General features: G+C 36.7%; 2 protein-coding genes across 9 annotated transcripts; one reads left to right on the top strand and one right to left on the bottom strand.

The window, feature by feature from the left end:
* Window positions 1-2,523: 2,523 nt before the first annotated feature.
* On the bottom strand, window positions 2,524-5,682 carry LOC133726060 (putative zinc finger protein CONSTANS-LIKE 11). 4 transcript variants are annotated; one of them, XM_062153523.1, is made up of 5 exons: window positions 5,461-5,682; window positions 4,235-5,109; window positions 3,911-4,150; window positions 3,453-3,814; window positions 2,524-3,191 (listed from the first exon to the last, which is right to left on the bottom strand). In XM_062153523.1, exons 2-5 carry the CDS (start codon window positions 4,862-4,864, stop codon window positions 3,065-3,067), a joined length of 1,359 nt encoding a protein of 452 aa, XP_062009507.1. In that variant the 5' UTR covers window positions 4,865-5,109; window positions 5,461-5,682; the 3' UTR covers window positions 2,524-3,064. The 4 variants fall into 4 exon arrangements, with proteins under 4 accessions (XP_062009507.1, XP_062009509.1, XP_062009510.1 ...); XM_062153525.1 differs by having other exon boundaries at window positions 3,911-4,144; XM_062153526.1 differs by having other exon boundaries at window positions 3,911-4,111.
* A 5,116-nt stretch (window positions 5,683-10,798) lies between these two features.
* Window positions 10,799-17,240, top strand: LOC133726059 (uncharacterized). Of its 5 annotated transcripts, none has more exons than XM_062153521.1 (14): window positions 10,799-11,025; window positions 11,642-11,749; window positions 11,897-12,027; window positions 12,333-12,371; window positions 12,493-12,585; window positions 12,685-12,801; window positions 13,714-13,809; window positions 14,131-14,244; window positions 14,429-14,482; window positions 14,844-14,891; window positions 15,432-15,582; window positions 15,952-16,117; window positions 16,441-16,510; window positions 16,757-17,240. In XM_062153521.1, the coding sequence occupies exons 2-14, from the start codon at window positions 11,695-11,697 to the stop codon at window positions 17,012-17,014; spliced, it is 1,392 nt and encodes a 463-aa protein (XP_062009505.1). In that variant the 5' UTR covers window positions 10,799-11,025; window positions 11,642-11,694; the 3' UTR covers window positions 17,015-17,240. The 5 variants fall into 5 exon arrangements, with proteins under 5 accessions (XP_062009505.1, XP_062009503.1, XP_062009504.1 ...); XM_062153519.1 differs by having other exon boundaries at window positions 11,642-11,776; XM_062153520.1 differs by having other exon boundaries at window positions 10,799-11,039.
* Window positions 17,241-17,294: the final 54 nt, after the last annotated feature.

Raw genomic sequence — 17,294 nt, 5'->3', positions numbered from 1 at the left:
AGTTTACTATAACCATCAAAACAATATTTTTGTATGACACTTTGCTACTGACCTAATAATCAAAAATCAAAAGCTCTTTTAGTGGTGGCGATCACAACATCTTTAAATTTGTCTTTTCCTCTTTCTAAAGTTGAAATACAATTCCTTATTCAAAAAAGTTGAAATACAATTTTGATAGTTTATGAATTTAAGAAACCAAATTGTTTTGCGAACAATAATTCAGATACTTTCCCTTTCATGCATTGCTTTATATTATTCACAATGATCACAAATTCTTCACATTGGAATATTTTATGGAAACATGGCTTCTTATATAAGAAGAGCCTTCGCCTTTAGTTTGAACCATTCAAGTGGATCAAGTGTCAACGCCAAAATAACACGTGGTAGGCAAACACATTATGTCCATGAACTACGGGTCCAAATTCAAAAACGAATGGGTATCATTATCAAGTTGTTCTAAATGCGTACAACTCTATCACAATATTGGTAGGTCCTCAATGCAATGGCTTTAATTCTAGGCCATACAATAAGCTTTGCTTCTTTAAGTTACGGAATTGACTGGGTAACCACTCAAGTGACTCAACAACAAAATCATGGCTCATAACCCTCTAACCAAGCATCTCCCATAAACCTCATTAGTTAAATCATGTTTAGTGGTTTCTATTTGTCAAAACTAGTGGTTCTCAGCTTAATTATTTTGCAGCCCCGGCCCTATTTTACAATTAGCTATCTTATGGTTCCCCTTTGAAGACTTTTAGTCCAAGCTTTTCTGCATCACAAGTTTAAACTTTTTTAAGCGTTGATATTTTGGGAGAAAAAAAAAAACAAGTGAACATCTAAGAAGATAAATACAATGACATTTTTGTCATGTAGTGGCATAGATGTCGACTTTTGAAATTCTAGGACAGAATTCATCTTCATGAACTGCATATATGCGAGTGTTGACATCCCAAAGCCAAAGCATTGCTTATAAATAACTGGTTTTCTGTTCCAACTTCTTGGCCCTTCCATATTTGATCATATTGAGCTTCTAAAATGTGCAGAGGTGTAGAAGAAGAGGTCATTTCAGTTAAAGCCTCAAAAGGGTTTGTTTGCTGCGAGCTTTGCAGTTCAAGAGCTTCATTATATTGCCTAGCAGATGATGCATATTTGTGTAGGAAATGCGACCAATCTGTTCACGGGGCTAATTGTTTGGCTCTCCGGCATGTTAGATGCTTGCTCTGCAAGACATGTCAGAATCTTACACAGAGATATGTGATCGGGATTTCGGTCGAGGTGAGGCTTCCAACGATTCTGACTTGGGTAGAGAGAAACCAGCTGTTGCTTATCAATTCCAATGCCAAACGAAAGTCGTTAATAACACATAAAATGCCTTTACTTTGATTTTGATATACACATCTTCTTCTTCTTTATGTTTCTTTCAATAATTTGTGTGATTTTCTATCATGAGATTGTGTACTGTCCGTAATTTTATAGAGAACCTGTGAAGATGGAGGATTGAAGGGGAAGTCCAAATGTCATTTTTGTAACAGTTTCAAGGGACTAGAAGGGAGGTGAACCCAGACAAATATATTTGTAGACAGGAGATTAACTATATTTCTGTACAATCTCCATACACCTGTTAAACATATATTCTAAATTTCTATTGTATCATAGTGATAAGTGTAAGCATAGTGATCAAGAGGCCACCCAAAAGAAAGAAATAAAAAATGGCGATCAAATTAAAATTGCAACAAAATTATAGCCAGAGAAGATTACCAAGGTCGGTTCAAATTCATCATCATCATCATCGATCGAAAAAAAAAAAAAAAAGGACAGTTCAAATTAGTGGTGATAAATCCTACCATAAAGCACGATACGGCAAATTTATAAGTTTAAATTATACGCATATAATTCGGCAAGTAGTAAAAAAATGGTTCAAAAATACAAATATATGAAGCACTATTTTTGTAAGAAAACAACTAATAATTAATCTACTCTCAACACTTGTTTTTACTTTATATCAATTATGAACTGTGACAAAACATGAAGAAAATGATATGACAATCAAGTATAATGGAATCAAGCACTTGAATTATAATACGCCGTACTAAAGTTTTTTTTTTTAAATATACACATACTAAAATCTTATACACGTATAATATGTGTTTTAACTAACTGTGATTATTATTATTATTTTTTTCAACTTTTAAGTATTTTTACTTTGTATAAAATAGATACGTGCATAAAATGTGTATAAAAATGTCGAACTCAATAATATGCGAAAAAAAACCAAGCCTACAATTACAATAGGCCGTACCAAATTTTTTTTCCATTAGACACGTACTAAAGTTTTATAAGCGTACAATACATGTACTAACTAACTATGATCATGCTTAACTGATCATATATTGTTTTGAAGCTTCTGCTGAGAGGAACAAGGCCATCACATCCACCATCCAACTGGAACTCATGTGAGATAACTTGAAGATCAGTCAGTGTATGCAATAGATTGATGTGGGTGTAAAGCAGTCGAAAGGAAAAGGTACATAAGCTTGAATTCTCTTGACCACTTACGTAGGAACAACATTTGAGTATTTGTAAATAAATTATAGGAAGTTCTACGTAGCAATTGTGCTAGTATTGGCAACGTACGTTAAGAGATTGCACGATGTTATTGAAAAATTGACATTGTAGGGACAACATTAAGGACTAGCCCAAATGCCGGCCGGGGACCAAACAGGCAATTTGGCCTAAAATTTGAAGAAAGGTCTCTCTGTTTTTTTGTTTTCCCTCGTAAACAAATTGATCGAAGAGTAACTGTATGGCATATATATATACTTCGCGCTTTTATGGCATTTACTGATTCGAGGCTTTTTCTGTATGCATACTTTGTATGCATGAAAAAGCATTGAACAGCTTTTATTTCCGTATGCATGATCATGCAACTTGGCAGTCATCCCAGTACTACAGAAAACATGATTCTTCCACCTGGTGGACTCTACCTTTATCCAAACAATCAGGCCTTGTCTTGCAGCTAAAGGAAGGGAGATCGATAGAGATTTAGTTTGACTTATTTAGATAATCAGAAGCTCCTTCTCACAAGAGGATCGTAATCATATTCTTCACCGGATTTTACGAATCTTCCCTTGACTCGTTTTCTGGTATCAGCTCTAGCCTTTCTAGAGGCATACCTTATTTGTTTACCAAACCTACACACCAAGAACACAAAAGTTTCTCTTACAAGTAAAAGTAAGTGTGTGTGTATATATATATATATAAGATGAAGCAAGGAAATTTGAAGTCTAGCTACTTTTTTGTACCGAACATATTATAACCCCCCTAAACCTAAATAGTTCATCCCTTCAACCCTAGAATGATATCATTTTGGCCATAAGCACAATATCTGCACCAAATATTAACAACCAGAAGATGCAACATTGTAAATTTAGGGTGTTAGTTTAGAGACATACGTGCGAGTTTTCTTTTTTTCCTCATATCTCATCTTAGCTTTGTCCCTTGCGCGTGGACTGCTGGTCTCCAAAGTAGAGTCCCAAGGTTCTGCTGATAGAAAGACGGGTGACAGTCCGCAATCTTGATAATCTGGATGAGTTGTATCTCTTGTGATGCTGGATAGTGATAGTGATATGCTTGAATGAACTTGACCAGTAGGATTAATTAATCCCTCCAGATTGATGTTTCTGCTGCAACTAGGATTCATGAGCAGGCTGCAGTTTACAGTGCTACCAGCATTCATCACTGGGGGCATCACACTATCTGACACACAGGATGAGTGAAATCCCACGGTACAGTCTTGTTGTCTTGATGGTGATGCCTGTAAACAATCACACAAGGGTCATGTAAAAAAAGATGATAATTAATTTGATGAGATCGAGAATCTGAAAGAAGACGAAGGTATGATCGAGAGGACCTGTTGTATAGCATTGTCACTGTGAGGACCATTAGACTCGGTGACTGATAAGTTTTTCTGGTCCATTAATAGACAGTCCAACTCTCCATCCTCAAAGGAGTATCTGGATGGACCTTGTGAGCAGCTAAATAGCTCATCGTCATTTTCAACGTCTAGTGGAACATCATCCATGTTGAGACCTTCACATAGATCATTGCCATCCTGAATTCCTAGATCTTTAAAATTTGAAGAACCCTGTAGCTAGCATATTAAGGAACAACAATGCATGCATCAATCAGGCCTAGCTAATGAAGCAAAAGCATACTAGCTAGTATGAAATTTTACCTTTGGCATCTGGCTCGACTCCTGAGGCAAGAATGGTGCTTGATCTTTGCATTGTGGCTGGATGCAGTTCGGATTTGATGGAATCATAGTAGATGGGGCCATCCACGGCTCAAACTTGGGAGTACAATTAGACTCTGCTAGTACTTCATTCAACTTGCCAGCACTCACTACCCCAAACGAAGATGCCTCACTATCTCTACGCTCCAAACAGTTACTAATGCAATTATTCTCATTCTTTGGCATCACCGAACCCCCAAGTGACTCCCAAGCACTGCCACCAAAACCACCAGAAGCTGAACCCCCTTCAAGGACCGCAGACCAAATTCTCGAAATCTCAGACAAAGACGGACAGCCCGTATAGCAACTTATTGCTTGGTTACGGTGCCCCATTCCTGTAACCCCATTATTGTGATTCCACTCACAACTTTGGCACAAGGACATGTTCTCATCCAGGCATCGAACTGTTGCAGGCTGATCATTGCACTTGTCACATAGAAACCAACGTGAGTGCCTTCGCGCTAACGCATTGGCTGAGTGTACAGATCCATCACAGTTTAAGCAAAGGCGAGCCATATCTGCTCTGCAGTAAACAAGCGCACTCGCCCGCCAACATAATTCACATGGCCTCATACTCAATATTTAATTTCTTTTCTAGTCCTCCTCTAACCTAGTCACTAGGTACTAATTAATTAGTACTTATTAAATTTTAATGCTCCTAATCAACTGATAAGCTAACTTCTGACTGATAGATGATAAAGAAAATTAACAAAACTGGCTGATAGTTGATAAAGAAAATAAACAAAACTGACTGATAGTTCATGGCGGGAATTCTTCGGCTTTATCGTGTTAATCTTCCTCCAACCACCACAAACTTTCTGATCCAACATCACCAATTTAGAACAACAAGGAAAAAGAAGAGCAATATCAGCATTTCAGATCAATCAGCAAAATCCCATTTACACATACATTAAGTGGTCATAAGCTCCAAACTAAATCAAGAGTCAGCGAGGCATACAGCTTCTGGCCGGCTTGGCTACTAACTTTTGGTCTTTATCCAAATGACTCATTAAAATGTTAAATAAACATACTAATTACTAAACCCTAACAAGAGACCCTTTAGGTTTTTAATCGACTATTTAAAACAAAATTCAGAGAGAGGAAAATCCAGTTTTATATATACCCATAAATTCGAATAAAGATCTGATAGCAGTGAGAATTACACTTACCACCTACCGAATTCCCGCCAATTTACTTGAAAGTAAAATCAGCCAAGATCAAGAAACATAGAATCCATTATCGAGTTGGTGAAATGGTAAATGATTTGATCGGAGAGGGCAATTATTTTGCCAGAAACCAAGAGGGAGCGAGGGCACGAGGGAGAGATATGAAGTAGCAGTAAGAACTCGAAGTGGCTACATGTGCGTAAAACACATGAGTTACTCCCTAAGGTAGGGCACCTGGTTATTTATTCACCGCTTACCCTAGGTTTTCTGAGTGTTCGCCACGTGGCGAGATGGGTTTTGATATGGTCAGCTTTTTTACTGCCTATTAGCCTAAGCTGGCCCTGGATGGCAATGGAGGTAAATAAATGGAACAATGAGGTTTCTGCGGAGTTAGGTCACCGGCGGATTGCTAGGTCAGTGTAGCTCCGCATACAAAGATCACAGTTGACAGTAATTTCTGCTTAATTAGCTATCGACTTTGTGGTGAAGAGTGGCTGATGTGGAGCTTTCGAACTAACTTTTCATATTTTTATGGCATTTTTACTTAGATGCATGCTCTATTTCCGGCTATATGAGAAAAACAACATGCTTTATTTTTGTAATCTAATACTTTTAAAAGACTCCGTACATTTGATCTCAAATACAATATGATCGAAGAAAAAGAAACAAAAAGTTATCGTACATTTTCTCTAAAAAATGAAAAACAACAAGAAAAAAAAGACTCCGTACATTTGTTCTTGGACCGAAATTTACCTTTTAGAAATAAATATCTCATTCCTGTCATCTTCTCCCTCTATATATATTTTTTGCAATATTGTGAACATTTTGTTTCAACGCTTTTATCCTTTAAAAGAAAGAGGAGTTGTCTTGTAATACTTGTACCAATTAATTATGTCTGTTTTAATCAAAAAACTCTGTACATATCATCTCAAATTCAAAAAGAAGAAAAGAGAAACAAAACAAAGACTCCCGTACATTTCCTCTCAAAAGAAATTAAAGAAAAAACTCCGTAGTCCGTACATTTTTTCTTGGACCCAGGTTACCTTTTAGAAGTAAACATCTCATTCTTATCATCTTCTCCCTCTATTTTCTTAGCAATATTGTGTGCATTTTATTTTAATGTTTTTTTTTTTTCTAGAAAAGAAGAAAGAATATTTGTCCCGTAGTACTTGTGCTAATCAATTATTTCTCTGTTGTATCAATTTCATTTGTTTTAAGCGTTAAGGGTTTGACGGAATTTTTGTCTAGCATATATTTGTCGATTAAGGTGAGGAAAAACAAGTACAAGGAGTCCAGCCGAACCACCCAGATCAGCTTCTTTCATCAAGAACATAGTCTATATATCCCGAGTATATATTTAGATTTATCACCTTATCTCTTGTAAGCAATACATGGACACAAACTAATAAGCATGGCTTAGGTAAGATATTATGGTCTAGATTTAAATTAGCGCAATGAAAAATACTTGTAATGTGTCATACTGGAGGTCATTAGCAACACACAAAAAGAGTTCTCAGCCAAAGAAATTAAGAGAATTCAGGAGAAGTTTTAAATTGAAGTGGGTGCATTTGGAAGCTCATGGTCAGCGGATGGTGCTTCATCTGTGATATAATCATCAGGACCATAATTAGGAGCCAGATCAGGGCTGCCTGATGAGGAATCCTTCAAGCTAGGGAAGAAAATTCTCCATTTCCAATGCCATCGTCTTCCATTGCACGGCGAGTTCCAACCGATGACACAAGGGCCATATCTAGGATTGGGAAGTCCTTCAGCACAGTTAGCAACAACAACTGCGATCACAACATAAAATATCAACCATTTCGACATTATTAATAACTTAGTACGTATCTTCCACAAACAACAAAAGAAAAACCACTGATTACATATATAGACTAGATCGATACAGCCACTTCATGTATATCCCACAATAGTTGGCAAACTGAACGGAACAATTGAATACTCATTAATTAAAATTTATGAGATGGAGTTACTAAAACACTATTACTGTTTTGAAATTTGCTAAGATTAGTTAATAATTAAATGCGGTAATTTAACAGAATTTCTATAGTTAATCCTTTTTCCAGATGTTCAATTACTGTTACCACTCAGTGTATCAGTTTCTTGTCCTTCTTTACTTTACATCCAACATCATATATCTGCCATTTTACATTTTCGCCTTAGATCTTAAAATCTCAGGTTTGAGCCTGTCAAGACACAACAATTACCTATTAACTATGTTTGCCCCTGCAGCGATCCTAAAGAAAGTTATAAACCAATCAAAAGAAGTGCAAATAAGTATTCACTTCTTCACAAAATCTATAGTTAAAGTTGACGACCTCATTAAAACATTGTTAGGATAAAACTCATGTGGAATAAAATTTCCCTGTACACAAATATAAACAAAAAGGTAGTATGACATAAGTTGTAAACAATAACCAACTTTGACGCCCACGATTAAGCTTAACAAATTCTCATTACGCATGAGTAAAAGTTAAAAATTTCAATGTCGACCACAAGGTTAGATTCCACAAGAAGAAACGGGGTCTAAGGCGAATTTAAGAGGCCTTTCAAACTCAATAGAGAGTGTAATTTGAGAGTGTCATGTATGAAAAGAAAATAAGAGGATGATTTTATTAACATCTACTCATTGAAATATTTGCAACATAGGTTTGCAAGGGGGTTGGGAAACTATTCATATTGTCAAGTTGATGAAACTTTCTTCTCTATTTTTTTTTCTTGGGGAATTTTTTTTTTTTTTTTTGGGGGGGGGGGTTAACTATATATTTTAAGGTGAACAAGAAAAATACAAGGTTTCTCGGATTTGAGGCCTAAGGCGACTGCCATGATTGCCTTGGACAAGGGATCACCCTCCCTAAACCGATGCAATCACTTAAATGGCATCATGAAAACTCATAAAACTATCATCAATAATTCATAATGAGTTTGAGTTTTTTTAGGGGTCCTTGACCCATAGCCCCAAAATAGACTAAAATTAGCCCACTTACACCACCAACAAAATTTTGTTCCCACTAACCCAACTTGATAGCTAAATGACGATTTTGGGCTCTAAAAAATTAAAAATCACAGGTAGCCACCTCTCGCCGACTCTCTCTCATCATCGATCTCAAGGACGACGTCGACTCTCTCTCTGCAAGGACGCCGTTGACGACCGATCTCTCTCTCTCTCTGCAAGGAAGACGTCGACGACCCTCTCTCTCACTTTCTCTCTCATCACCGATCTCTTTCTCTGCAAGGACGTTGACGACGACCCAAGGATCCATCTCTCTCTCTGCAAGGAGGCGCCGACGCTGACGCCGACGACGAGGATCCATCTCTCTCTCTCTCTATGCAAGGACGTCGTCGACGACGAGGAGGAGGATCTTAATTACAAAAACTCCGAGTCCGATCTGAACCTTCTTCCCCGCACTAATCCCTCCGTCGACCTTCTTCCCCGTTGTTTTCCAGCACCGACTTCGTCTTCGGCATCACCGGCGTCGGACCAGCTCGACCAGATGCAACTACTTTGGAGTCGGAGCTCCGAAGACCGTCGAGAAACGTAACGAGGTCTCTTCTGGGCTCACCCAAAACCCATTTCAAGGTACTCTCTCTAGTAGTTCTTCATTTGATTTTCTTATTTGGCTAAATATAATTCCTTGTCTGGCAAATGGGTTAAGATTTTGGAGATGTAATGGGGAATAATGATGTAAAGTCTTGATTTTTTTTTTCAGCTGTTTGAATTGTACATACAAAAATGGGTGTTGCTGCTCTAACCCAGAGACTATGCAACTTTGAAATCCGGAGACTGGTGCTGATAATCGGTGTGGCGATTGTTATTGTAGTTGTGAATCAGTGTTTTGAGCTTCCCTTTGGTAAAAATGTTTACTTTTCTCCTGCTGATACTGGTTCAGCTCCAGTGGTCACATTGTTAGGTAATGTTACTAGTTCAAATGATTTGGAGTCTGGGAAGTTTGATGTTGTTCGTGGTTAATGATACTGGTGGTTTAGAGTTAGAGGAGTTTGAATTGGAGAAAGATGCAAGTAATGTAACTGTTGAGAAGAGTTTTCCGGCTTTTTTTTTTTTTTTTGGTAAAATGAGTGCAGAATTTAATTATTAATTTATTTTGGTAAAGTGGGGCAGAAGGCCCAGAAGGAAAGAACAAAGAAAAAAAAATTATCAGGGGGCAATAGACGTCTATTGGGGGGCAGTAGACGTTTTGAATTAATGTAATCTCCTCGTTTTTTTTCTTTAATCAAAGTTTTATTTGTCTAATTTTAAAAAATAAATGGGTATTAGGGGGCAATAGACATCTATTGGGGGGCAATAGGCGCCTATTGGGGGGCAATACAGGTTATTCAGGGGGCGATAAACCTCTCTGACCTCATATAAGATCTACAACAACCTCTTTGGAGATTTCCGGCGAGGTTTCATAAATCTCTATTGCCCCCCAATAGACGTCTGTTGGGGGGCAATACATGGCTGATAGTCGTCTATTGGGGGGCAATAGACGTCTATTGTCTATTGCCCCTCTATTAGGGGGCAATAGATGTCTATTAGGGGCAAAAAAACATTCCGGTGAGATTTTCAGCAATTTCCGGTTGGCGGCGAAAGTTGGTCGGAATCCGGCGACCGGTGACCGGTGACCGGATTCCGGCGGCCGGTGACCGGATTCCGGCGGCCGGTGACGGGCTCCGGCGAAGTCTCATATAGTTTCTCTCTCTTCCATTTTCTCTCTCTCTCTCTAAGTAACAAAGGGGTGAGGGGTAAAATGGTATTAAAAAAAAATTAAAAACAAAAAAAAAATCTTAATGGGGTATTAGGGAAGACTCCCTTAGAGTGTATTGGGTAAGAGGGAATTAAAAAACTTAATGGGGTGATGGAGAAAAAAATCCCTAGAAATGGGGTAAATGGACAAAACCCCTTTTTTTAGTTTATTCCAAAAAATATATAGATTATTTCCTATTCAACTAGCCTTTTGAGTTTTGTTGGGCTTGTTATATATGTTGATCGCTTTCTTTGTCGCCCGTCCTTGTCTTTTGTTTTGCAACAATACTATACGAAGCATTCTAGCAGTGGTGTTCACCTGGTCAGTTGTTGACCAAGAAATTTATGCTCAATAATCCTAAGATTTACATCCAATGGTGGAAAATAAAACACCTCAACTTAATAATAATTCTCTCTATCATTAGATGTAAAATCCAAAGGTAGTTGAGCATAATAACTGACCAGGTGAACATTTTCGTAGTTTCTAGATCACCTTATATTTGGTTGGAATTTTGGCAGATACAAAAGAAAAATAAAAAAATGTGTCGTGGTTTTAAGAAACGCATCTCTTTCGAGCCTTGACGCTTCTCATTTTCATGTCCGCTCACAAAAACACGTTTTGACGACGAAACCGAAACCGAAACCAGCCTTGTCTCTGGAATTAAATCCCCAAACTGTCCCTTCAAACTGTTAAAATTTTCTAAACAGGTCCCTCTGTATTTTCCATTTCACGTCTTCTTCCCTCTGCTTAGTTCTCACTCAAACCTTTTGCACCAGATCAGAGAGATCCAGCGAGCCCTGCAAAGGTTCGCATTGCGAGGTGCATTAAACTAATCAAAACCCATTATTTATTTCAGCTTTAATTCTGTTTGGATCTGATCCAAGTATCCCTGTAATTGTTCATATTGCTCTCTTCTGCTTTTGTTGCATTGCTTTGTCTTGAATTCTTGTGAATTGGAATCGACTGGTGTTTCTGGGTTCTGATTGGAATTGGGTTTTGAAACTTTTGATGTTGTGATAAGGAAGTGATTTTGGCAGACATTTGAGGTGGTTTTCATAATTCATATTCTCATTGGTATTCTTTGTTGTTGCATCTAATCAAATGTTGAATTGGGTGCTTGTTTTTTTTCATAAAGAAACGTTTTTTTTTTTTTTTTTCAGAAGCTGAATCACTTGTGTTACAGCGTCAAAGCTATGCATTGTTGAAATTGTTCTTTCTTTATATTCATGTTCTCCACTTTGTTTAGCCCCATTTGTATTACTAGTGACTCACGGGAGATTCTAATTGTCTCTATGCATCATCATTATTTAGAAAAGTAGTCTATTTGATGCATCACTGTCCCAAATTTTAAGGCAATGGTTTAGTCGAAAAAGTTTAGTTCTTTATAATGATGTATTAGATTTCTTGTGATTTTGATGCAGGTTCTTAGCTGGGTAGGTGGCGAATACAAATTTCCTAATTGCTAGGTTTATCTATGTTTGGAGGTCTTGAGACAGTTCCTTCCAATAGTCCGCACTTAAGAAAGTCGGGTAGCAGACCTGTTGTCTCTGATCTGGGTACAATTAAGTCTTTTAGTTAGGTTATGAATGATGGCTACTGATTAGATATATCTACTTTTTTTGTTTTTTTTTTTTGTTCCTTGGGACATCTTTATAGTTATAGAAAAAATCTTTCAGGTACAAGTGAAGTTGAGAATGGTGCTGAGGAGGGTTTTGTGCATCTAATAGAGGGAGACGATATGAAGGGAAGCACACCATTGAGTACGGTTGCAATAATGCCGTCTCCGACTTTGCTGTGGAGATTCAAGGTTTCAGTTGTTTTCTGTTTCTGTCTGCTAAGTAATTGCACAATTCTCAATGTAACAGAAGAAGGAAATTTCAATATCTATGTTTAGTGTATTTAAATGATTTTGAGATAGACGGAATGGATCTGCGGTTTGATTGGAGTACAAGTGATCATTCATTCTCTCGTTTTTAAAGTATTTGTTATAAGAAATTGTCATGGTTAGTACTTCATGGGTTACAATACGTTAGCACACATATACACTTGTATAATCACTTGTTCTATTTCTCTGCTTTCCTTTGGCAGTTTCTAAGTTAGTTTTATGTACAGGTCCTGCTGTTCTTCGCTTGGGGTTTCATTTGTTGCAAGGTTAGTTATACATATTTTATTATGCCGTGGCTGGATTTCTGATTCACTACTGACGAGAACCAAAATTACATTTATTTTGATCATGCTGCAAGGTCTAACGAAAGAACTTGTAAACTTGCAGATTGGATGGGATTCTGTCATGAGAATGAGTGTGGACTTGCGAGATTTATTTCTGTACGAGGCATTTTTGTACTACAATCCTCTTCTTCTTGTGGTCAGTTATGGTTTCTTATTCAGAATTCACTATCTCATTATACTTCCGAATACTTTCTCCTTGTATTGATACATCTTGCTGTGGTTTTGATATGTGCAGACTATGATGGTTTGGTTTTGGGGAATTAATCTATGGGTGTTCGCGCAGTCCCAAGTCAGTTATCCTAAAATTTTTGAGCTTGATCAAAATCACTTGACTCACAGAGAAATATGGAAGGTACCAACTTTTATAGGCAGTCTATTAATTAATCATCATGAACTCATTTCTGTAATTCTTTATTTGCTGATGCTCTTGTCTTCTTTCACATTTATATTTAGGCTATATACAACAAAGATTTATACTGCTTAGTTTTATCACTGTTTTCTGGAAGGCTGAAATATCTTTTTCATTTGTTTTAAGTGTTTGAATGTATGATGGCATTGTTGGTTTTTCCTTGAGGAGATGTAGTTACTGGTAGTTTCATTAAGGGTGTCTTCTAAATATATTTTCCACCATGATGTTCGAAGAGTTTTTACTCAAATATATCATCTTGACTTTGATCAGGGACGGAACCAAAATTTAAAACCGGGTGGGCTGCACCTTCAAGTTAATTTTGAGTGAAAAATGCTACTGAAATTTAAGCAAAAGTTCTTTGATTTAGAGTCATTTTCTTAATTAATGACTAAGTTGGACAGAAATTAGAACTGGAAAGTGGGGATGAGAGGCTAGGACAGGAGGATGGGAGGAAATTTTTGGCTTTATTTATATGAAATCTGTACTCAAAATAACTTTTCCACAGAAATGAGGTGGGCTGCAGCTTTACCAACCCCCCCCCCTCTAGTTCCGTGCCCAACTTTGACACCATATCTCTAAGGCTATTGCTTGTTAGTTTATTTTCTTTCCCAATCCTCATTAAAAAAAAAAAAAAAAAACCTTGAAACGGTAATAAAGTTCTTAAACACTCTAATGGAAGTTATACGTCAAGTTGTCTTACATTAATGATAACCTAGAACAAACTGGTAGGCTAAGAAATAGAAGATTGCATGTTTCTTCATGGAAACTGTTGCTTACATATTTCCCATATATTATGGATTTTCATCCCTCCTGTTTTATTGATTTACTCTTACCATTCAATAATGATTCTTGCAGTGTGCCACATGGATGACCATTGTTGTGCCAACAAGCATGACGGCGTATCTTTATCTCTACTCACATGGAGAAGTGTCGCTGGCTGCATCACAACCAGTGTAATAGATGCTTCCAGTCTGAAAAATTCACCAATATGTTGTTTATATATGTTTTTTTTTTCTTTCTAAAATTAGAAGTATTAGTACCTTAATCTGTGATTAAGAAAACATATTTTAATTTTGTTTAATGACCAATGCCAAGCTTAATTTAAGTCTTCCTTGCTAGAATGAACAGTGCATTTAGTATCATTATAATTGTTCATAACTTTATTATGATCTACATATCAATTTTTATCCCACTTACAGTATTAATGGCCATTTCTTATTTCCTTTATCAGTATATTATAATTGTGCTAACTTTCATTACATTCTTCTCCAGGTACTATTATATGCTGCAGTTGCAATGATTTTGATATTCCCTTTTGATATTTTCTATCTGTCAACTCGCTTTTACTTTTTGAGGACTCTTTGGCGTATCGTTCTCCCTCTACAGGCAAGTTTGTCCTAAGTTCATCTCACCACAATTTTATGCATGGCCAGCATTGCAGTAACAAACCATTCGTATAATGCTCAGATCCTTGGAATGAAATTTGTATTCTGTTCTGAATTTATGCTATGAATTTCTTGTTTGTGTATAGTATGTTTCCTTACAGCATGTTTTTGTTTGTTGAGTACAGGCAATATCCTTTTCTGACTTTTTCGTGGCCGATATTCTTACCTCCATGTCGAAGGTATGCCTCCTTTTAATGTCTCTTTTTTTATTATTTTATTTTTTTATTATTTTATTTTTTTTTTACCTTTTTTTAATTATATTATACATAACTTTTTTACGCCCCTTGATGTCTAATCTTACCATTATGAAGGTCAGTTCATATGTCCTAAGAACTTAATGTGATTTTTTGTTTTTGTTTATATTTGTGCTGAGCGATAACAAACTAGATTTTAAACATATTGATACTTTTCTACCTATATAGTATACGGTTTTTAGTCAGAATAAGATTAACGTTTCAGGAGTGTAGAATCAAGAAATAATTTTGTCTGATGAGATTTCTAATTGTCACTAGAACTTCCGATTCCTTTTCTGATTCCCAGGTGCTTTCAGATTTGGAGCGATCAGTATGTCGAATGCTCCACCGACAGGTTAGGGTTTCACTTTTGAGCTGGTTCATATAGGCTTTTTTGCCCCCCTTCTTATTTTCTGATTTATTGATGACAACCAAAACACTTGGTTTGAAAAAGTTGAAAGATTTTAAAATGCCTTTCTTGTCAGTAGGGTAGAAGGAAATATGTATCTTATGCTGCATACCTTTGTAAAAGGTAGACAGACTAGTGCAGGAATTGCATCAAGAAAACAAGTTTCTTTCTTCTGGATTTTGTGAAATTTGTGTCATAAAAGATTTAATGAGGTAGCATGTGCAATTTAAAAGTTGGTGAAGATAAGGTGCATCCGAGTTTCAATACACAATTTTTTCTTGGGTCTTCCTTATCCACATGTAATATATATTTTGTTAAAAAAATTTCGTCTTTTGGATTGTGCTGTTCACTTTAAGTGGTTTTGTGGGAGTTGCTCTTCTTCAGAATCACTCCAGCTCTTTCTTTTTTATTTTCTTTTTTTCTTTGTCAGAGATACTGGTCATACTTTCTTCATTTTTGTTAAGAGAAGTTTTGAGAGTATTGCAGGTTGCCACTATAGCATGGTTTGAAGCTGATTCAGTTTGTGGCAGTCACTCTGTTGCAATCCCTTTGGTTCTTGTGTTGCCGTATCTTTTTCGTTTGTTCCAATGCCTTCGACAGTACAAGGATACTGGAGAGAGATCATCCCTTTTGAATGGTATGCTGACATGGCCTTTCTTCTAAGTGGTTTCTCTGTAGGTTCAATTTGTTACCTCCATTTGTTTGACCATATTTTCTTCTCCTTGGCCTTATCAAATCATCAATGCTTTTAACACTTTGAGCATGTCAATGTAAACATAGAATCACAAATTGTAAAACCAATTTATTAGTGTAAATACCTATTATTTAAACAGTTGTGAGAAATGTGAAATTTGTTTTCTGATCTTGCAATTGGCGCTCTTTGCCCCTGCTTTTGTCACAAAATTGTCTTTCATTGCTAGATTCTTTTGTGTGGTAAATTATTGCTTTGGTGGATTCTTTAAAACTTAGTCATTACAGTACTGATTTTGTCTACTCCTGGTTTCAGCTTTAAAGTATTCGACTGCAGTACCTGTGATTTTTCTCTCAGCCCTTAAATATCACATCTTCCCTGAAAAGTGGACAAACTTCTATCGGCCCCTTTGGCTTCTCTCGGCCATTTTGAACTCTTTGTACTCATTTTACTGGGATGTGACTAGAGATTGGGACTTGAGGTATGTGAGATCTTTGTCTTTACATATAATATTCATTAGTAAATAACTATTGAACTTTTTTTTGTTGATGATGATATTTCACACTGTTCCTGTTCAGGATCAATTAGTGAAACCTAACTTGTGAGCTATCAATGATGTCTTTCTATGCTCATTCTGGAACTTATGATACTAGTGATACAATTACTCAAAAAGTTCTCTGTAAATGAATGAATCCATATGGTTTTCCCAGGCATATTAAGAACACAGATGATTCATGCTTAGAACTTGTTGTATCCTGAAAATTATAACATCGTGTATCTAAATATGTTATTCTCTTTTCTCAGTGGTTTCACTCGGATTTTCAAGTCCAACAAATCACATATCTTGTCAAACCTCATGCATGGACGGAAATGGGTAAGTATGCCAGGTTGTGTAAGTTTAGTGAATCCAGAAACAATTCCTTTGTTTTCTGCTGGCCCATGCTGAACAGTCCACCCAGTCATCCCGTGGGTTTTAACACCTTCACTGAGGCTTGGGCCCTCTACCAAATGACTTAACCTATCCTCAGAATATGTTTCAAGTAGTTAGTGATTAAATTGGCCTCTTCTGACTGGTCCACCCTGACTTGTTGGTCTTGATATTTTGTGAAATGTATTGCAGGTTTATTTCTGGGTGATAACTAGCAACTTAATACTGCGTTGTACATGGACATACAAGCTGTCTGCCCATCTCCGCCACAATTATCTTACTGTGTTTGCAATCACTGCCTTGGAGATTTTCCGCCGCTTTCAATGGGTTTTCTTCCGTGTGGAGAAGGAGTGGATCAAGATGAGCTCGAAGTCTAACATTCAACTTTCCATGAGTGACATCCCAAATGAGGAAGACAGATTACTTGTTTCTAATGGCCACAGTGTATAGACTGTTAATCAGTTACGTCTTCCGAGCATCATCAATATCGTAGATTTGTATAATTTTTTGCCCTACAGGGATTGTCAATTACTTTTCAAAATTGCAATTTACATGAACAGCGAGAAATGTTTCTTGTTCATAGAAAGATTAGGTCCAAGATTTAAACATCAAGGAGGTAATATATTACCTCATTTTGAGACGGTCGTTATATAATGATTATGATAATTCCCCATCACTGTTGGTTTATTCCTTTGTTTCAAATCACATATCTGTGCTGGTAGACTGGTAC

The sequence above is a fragment of the Rosa rugosa genome, chromosome 1 (genome assembly GCF_958449725.1).
Source record: "Rosa rugosa chromosome 1, drRosRugo1.1, whole genome shotgun sequence".
NCBI lineage: Eukaryota > Viridiplantae > Streptophyta > Magnoliopsida > Rosales > Rosaceae > Rosa > Rosa rugosa.
The sequence above is the reverse complement of the archived record's forward strand: the minus strand, read 5'-3'. Positions and strand labels throughout refer to the sequence as shown.

Bases quoted from the DNA above. Each gene is read 5' to 3' on its own strand.
- LOC133726060 (XM_062153523.1), bottom strand. From the start codon at position 4,864: ATGAGGCCATGTGAATTATGTTGGCGGGCGAGTGCGCTTGTTTACTGC. The intron at 4,151-4,234 runs GTAAAATTTCAT...TTAATATGCTAG, and splicing joins AGTCGAGCCAGATGCCAAAG to CTACAGGGTTCTTCAAATTT. The intron at 3,815-3,910 runs GTCCTCTCGATC...GATTGTTTACAG, and splicing joins GTGACAATGCTATACAACAG to GCATCACCATCAAGACAACA.
- LOC133726059 (XM_062153519.1), top strand. From the start codon at position 11,695: ATGTTTGGAGGTCTTGAGACAGTTCCTTCCAATAGTCCGCACTTAAGA. The intron at 11,777-11,896 runs GTACAATTAAGT...AAAATCTTTCAG, and splicing joins ACCTGTTGTCTCTGATCTGG to GTACAAGTGAAGTTGAGAAT. The intron at 13,810-14,130 runs GTGTAATAGATG...ATTCTTCTCCAG, and splicing joins CGCTGGCTGCATCACAACCA to GTACTATTATATGCTGCAGT.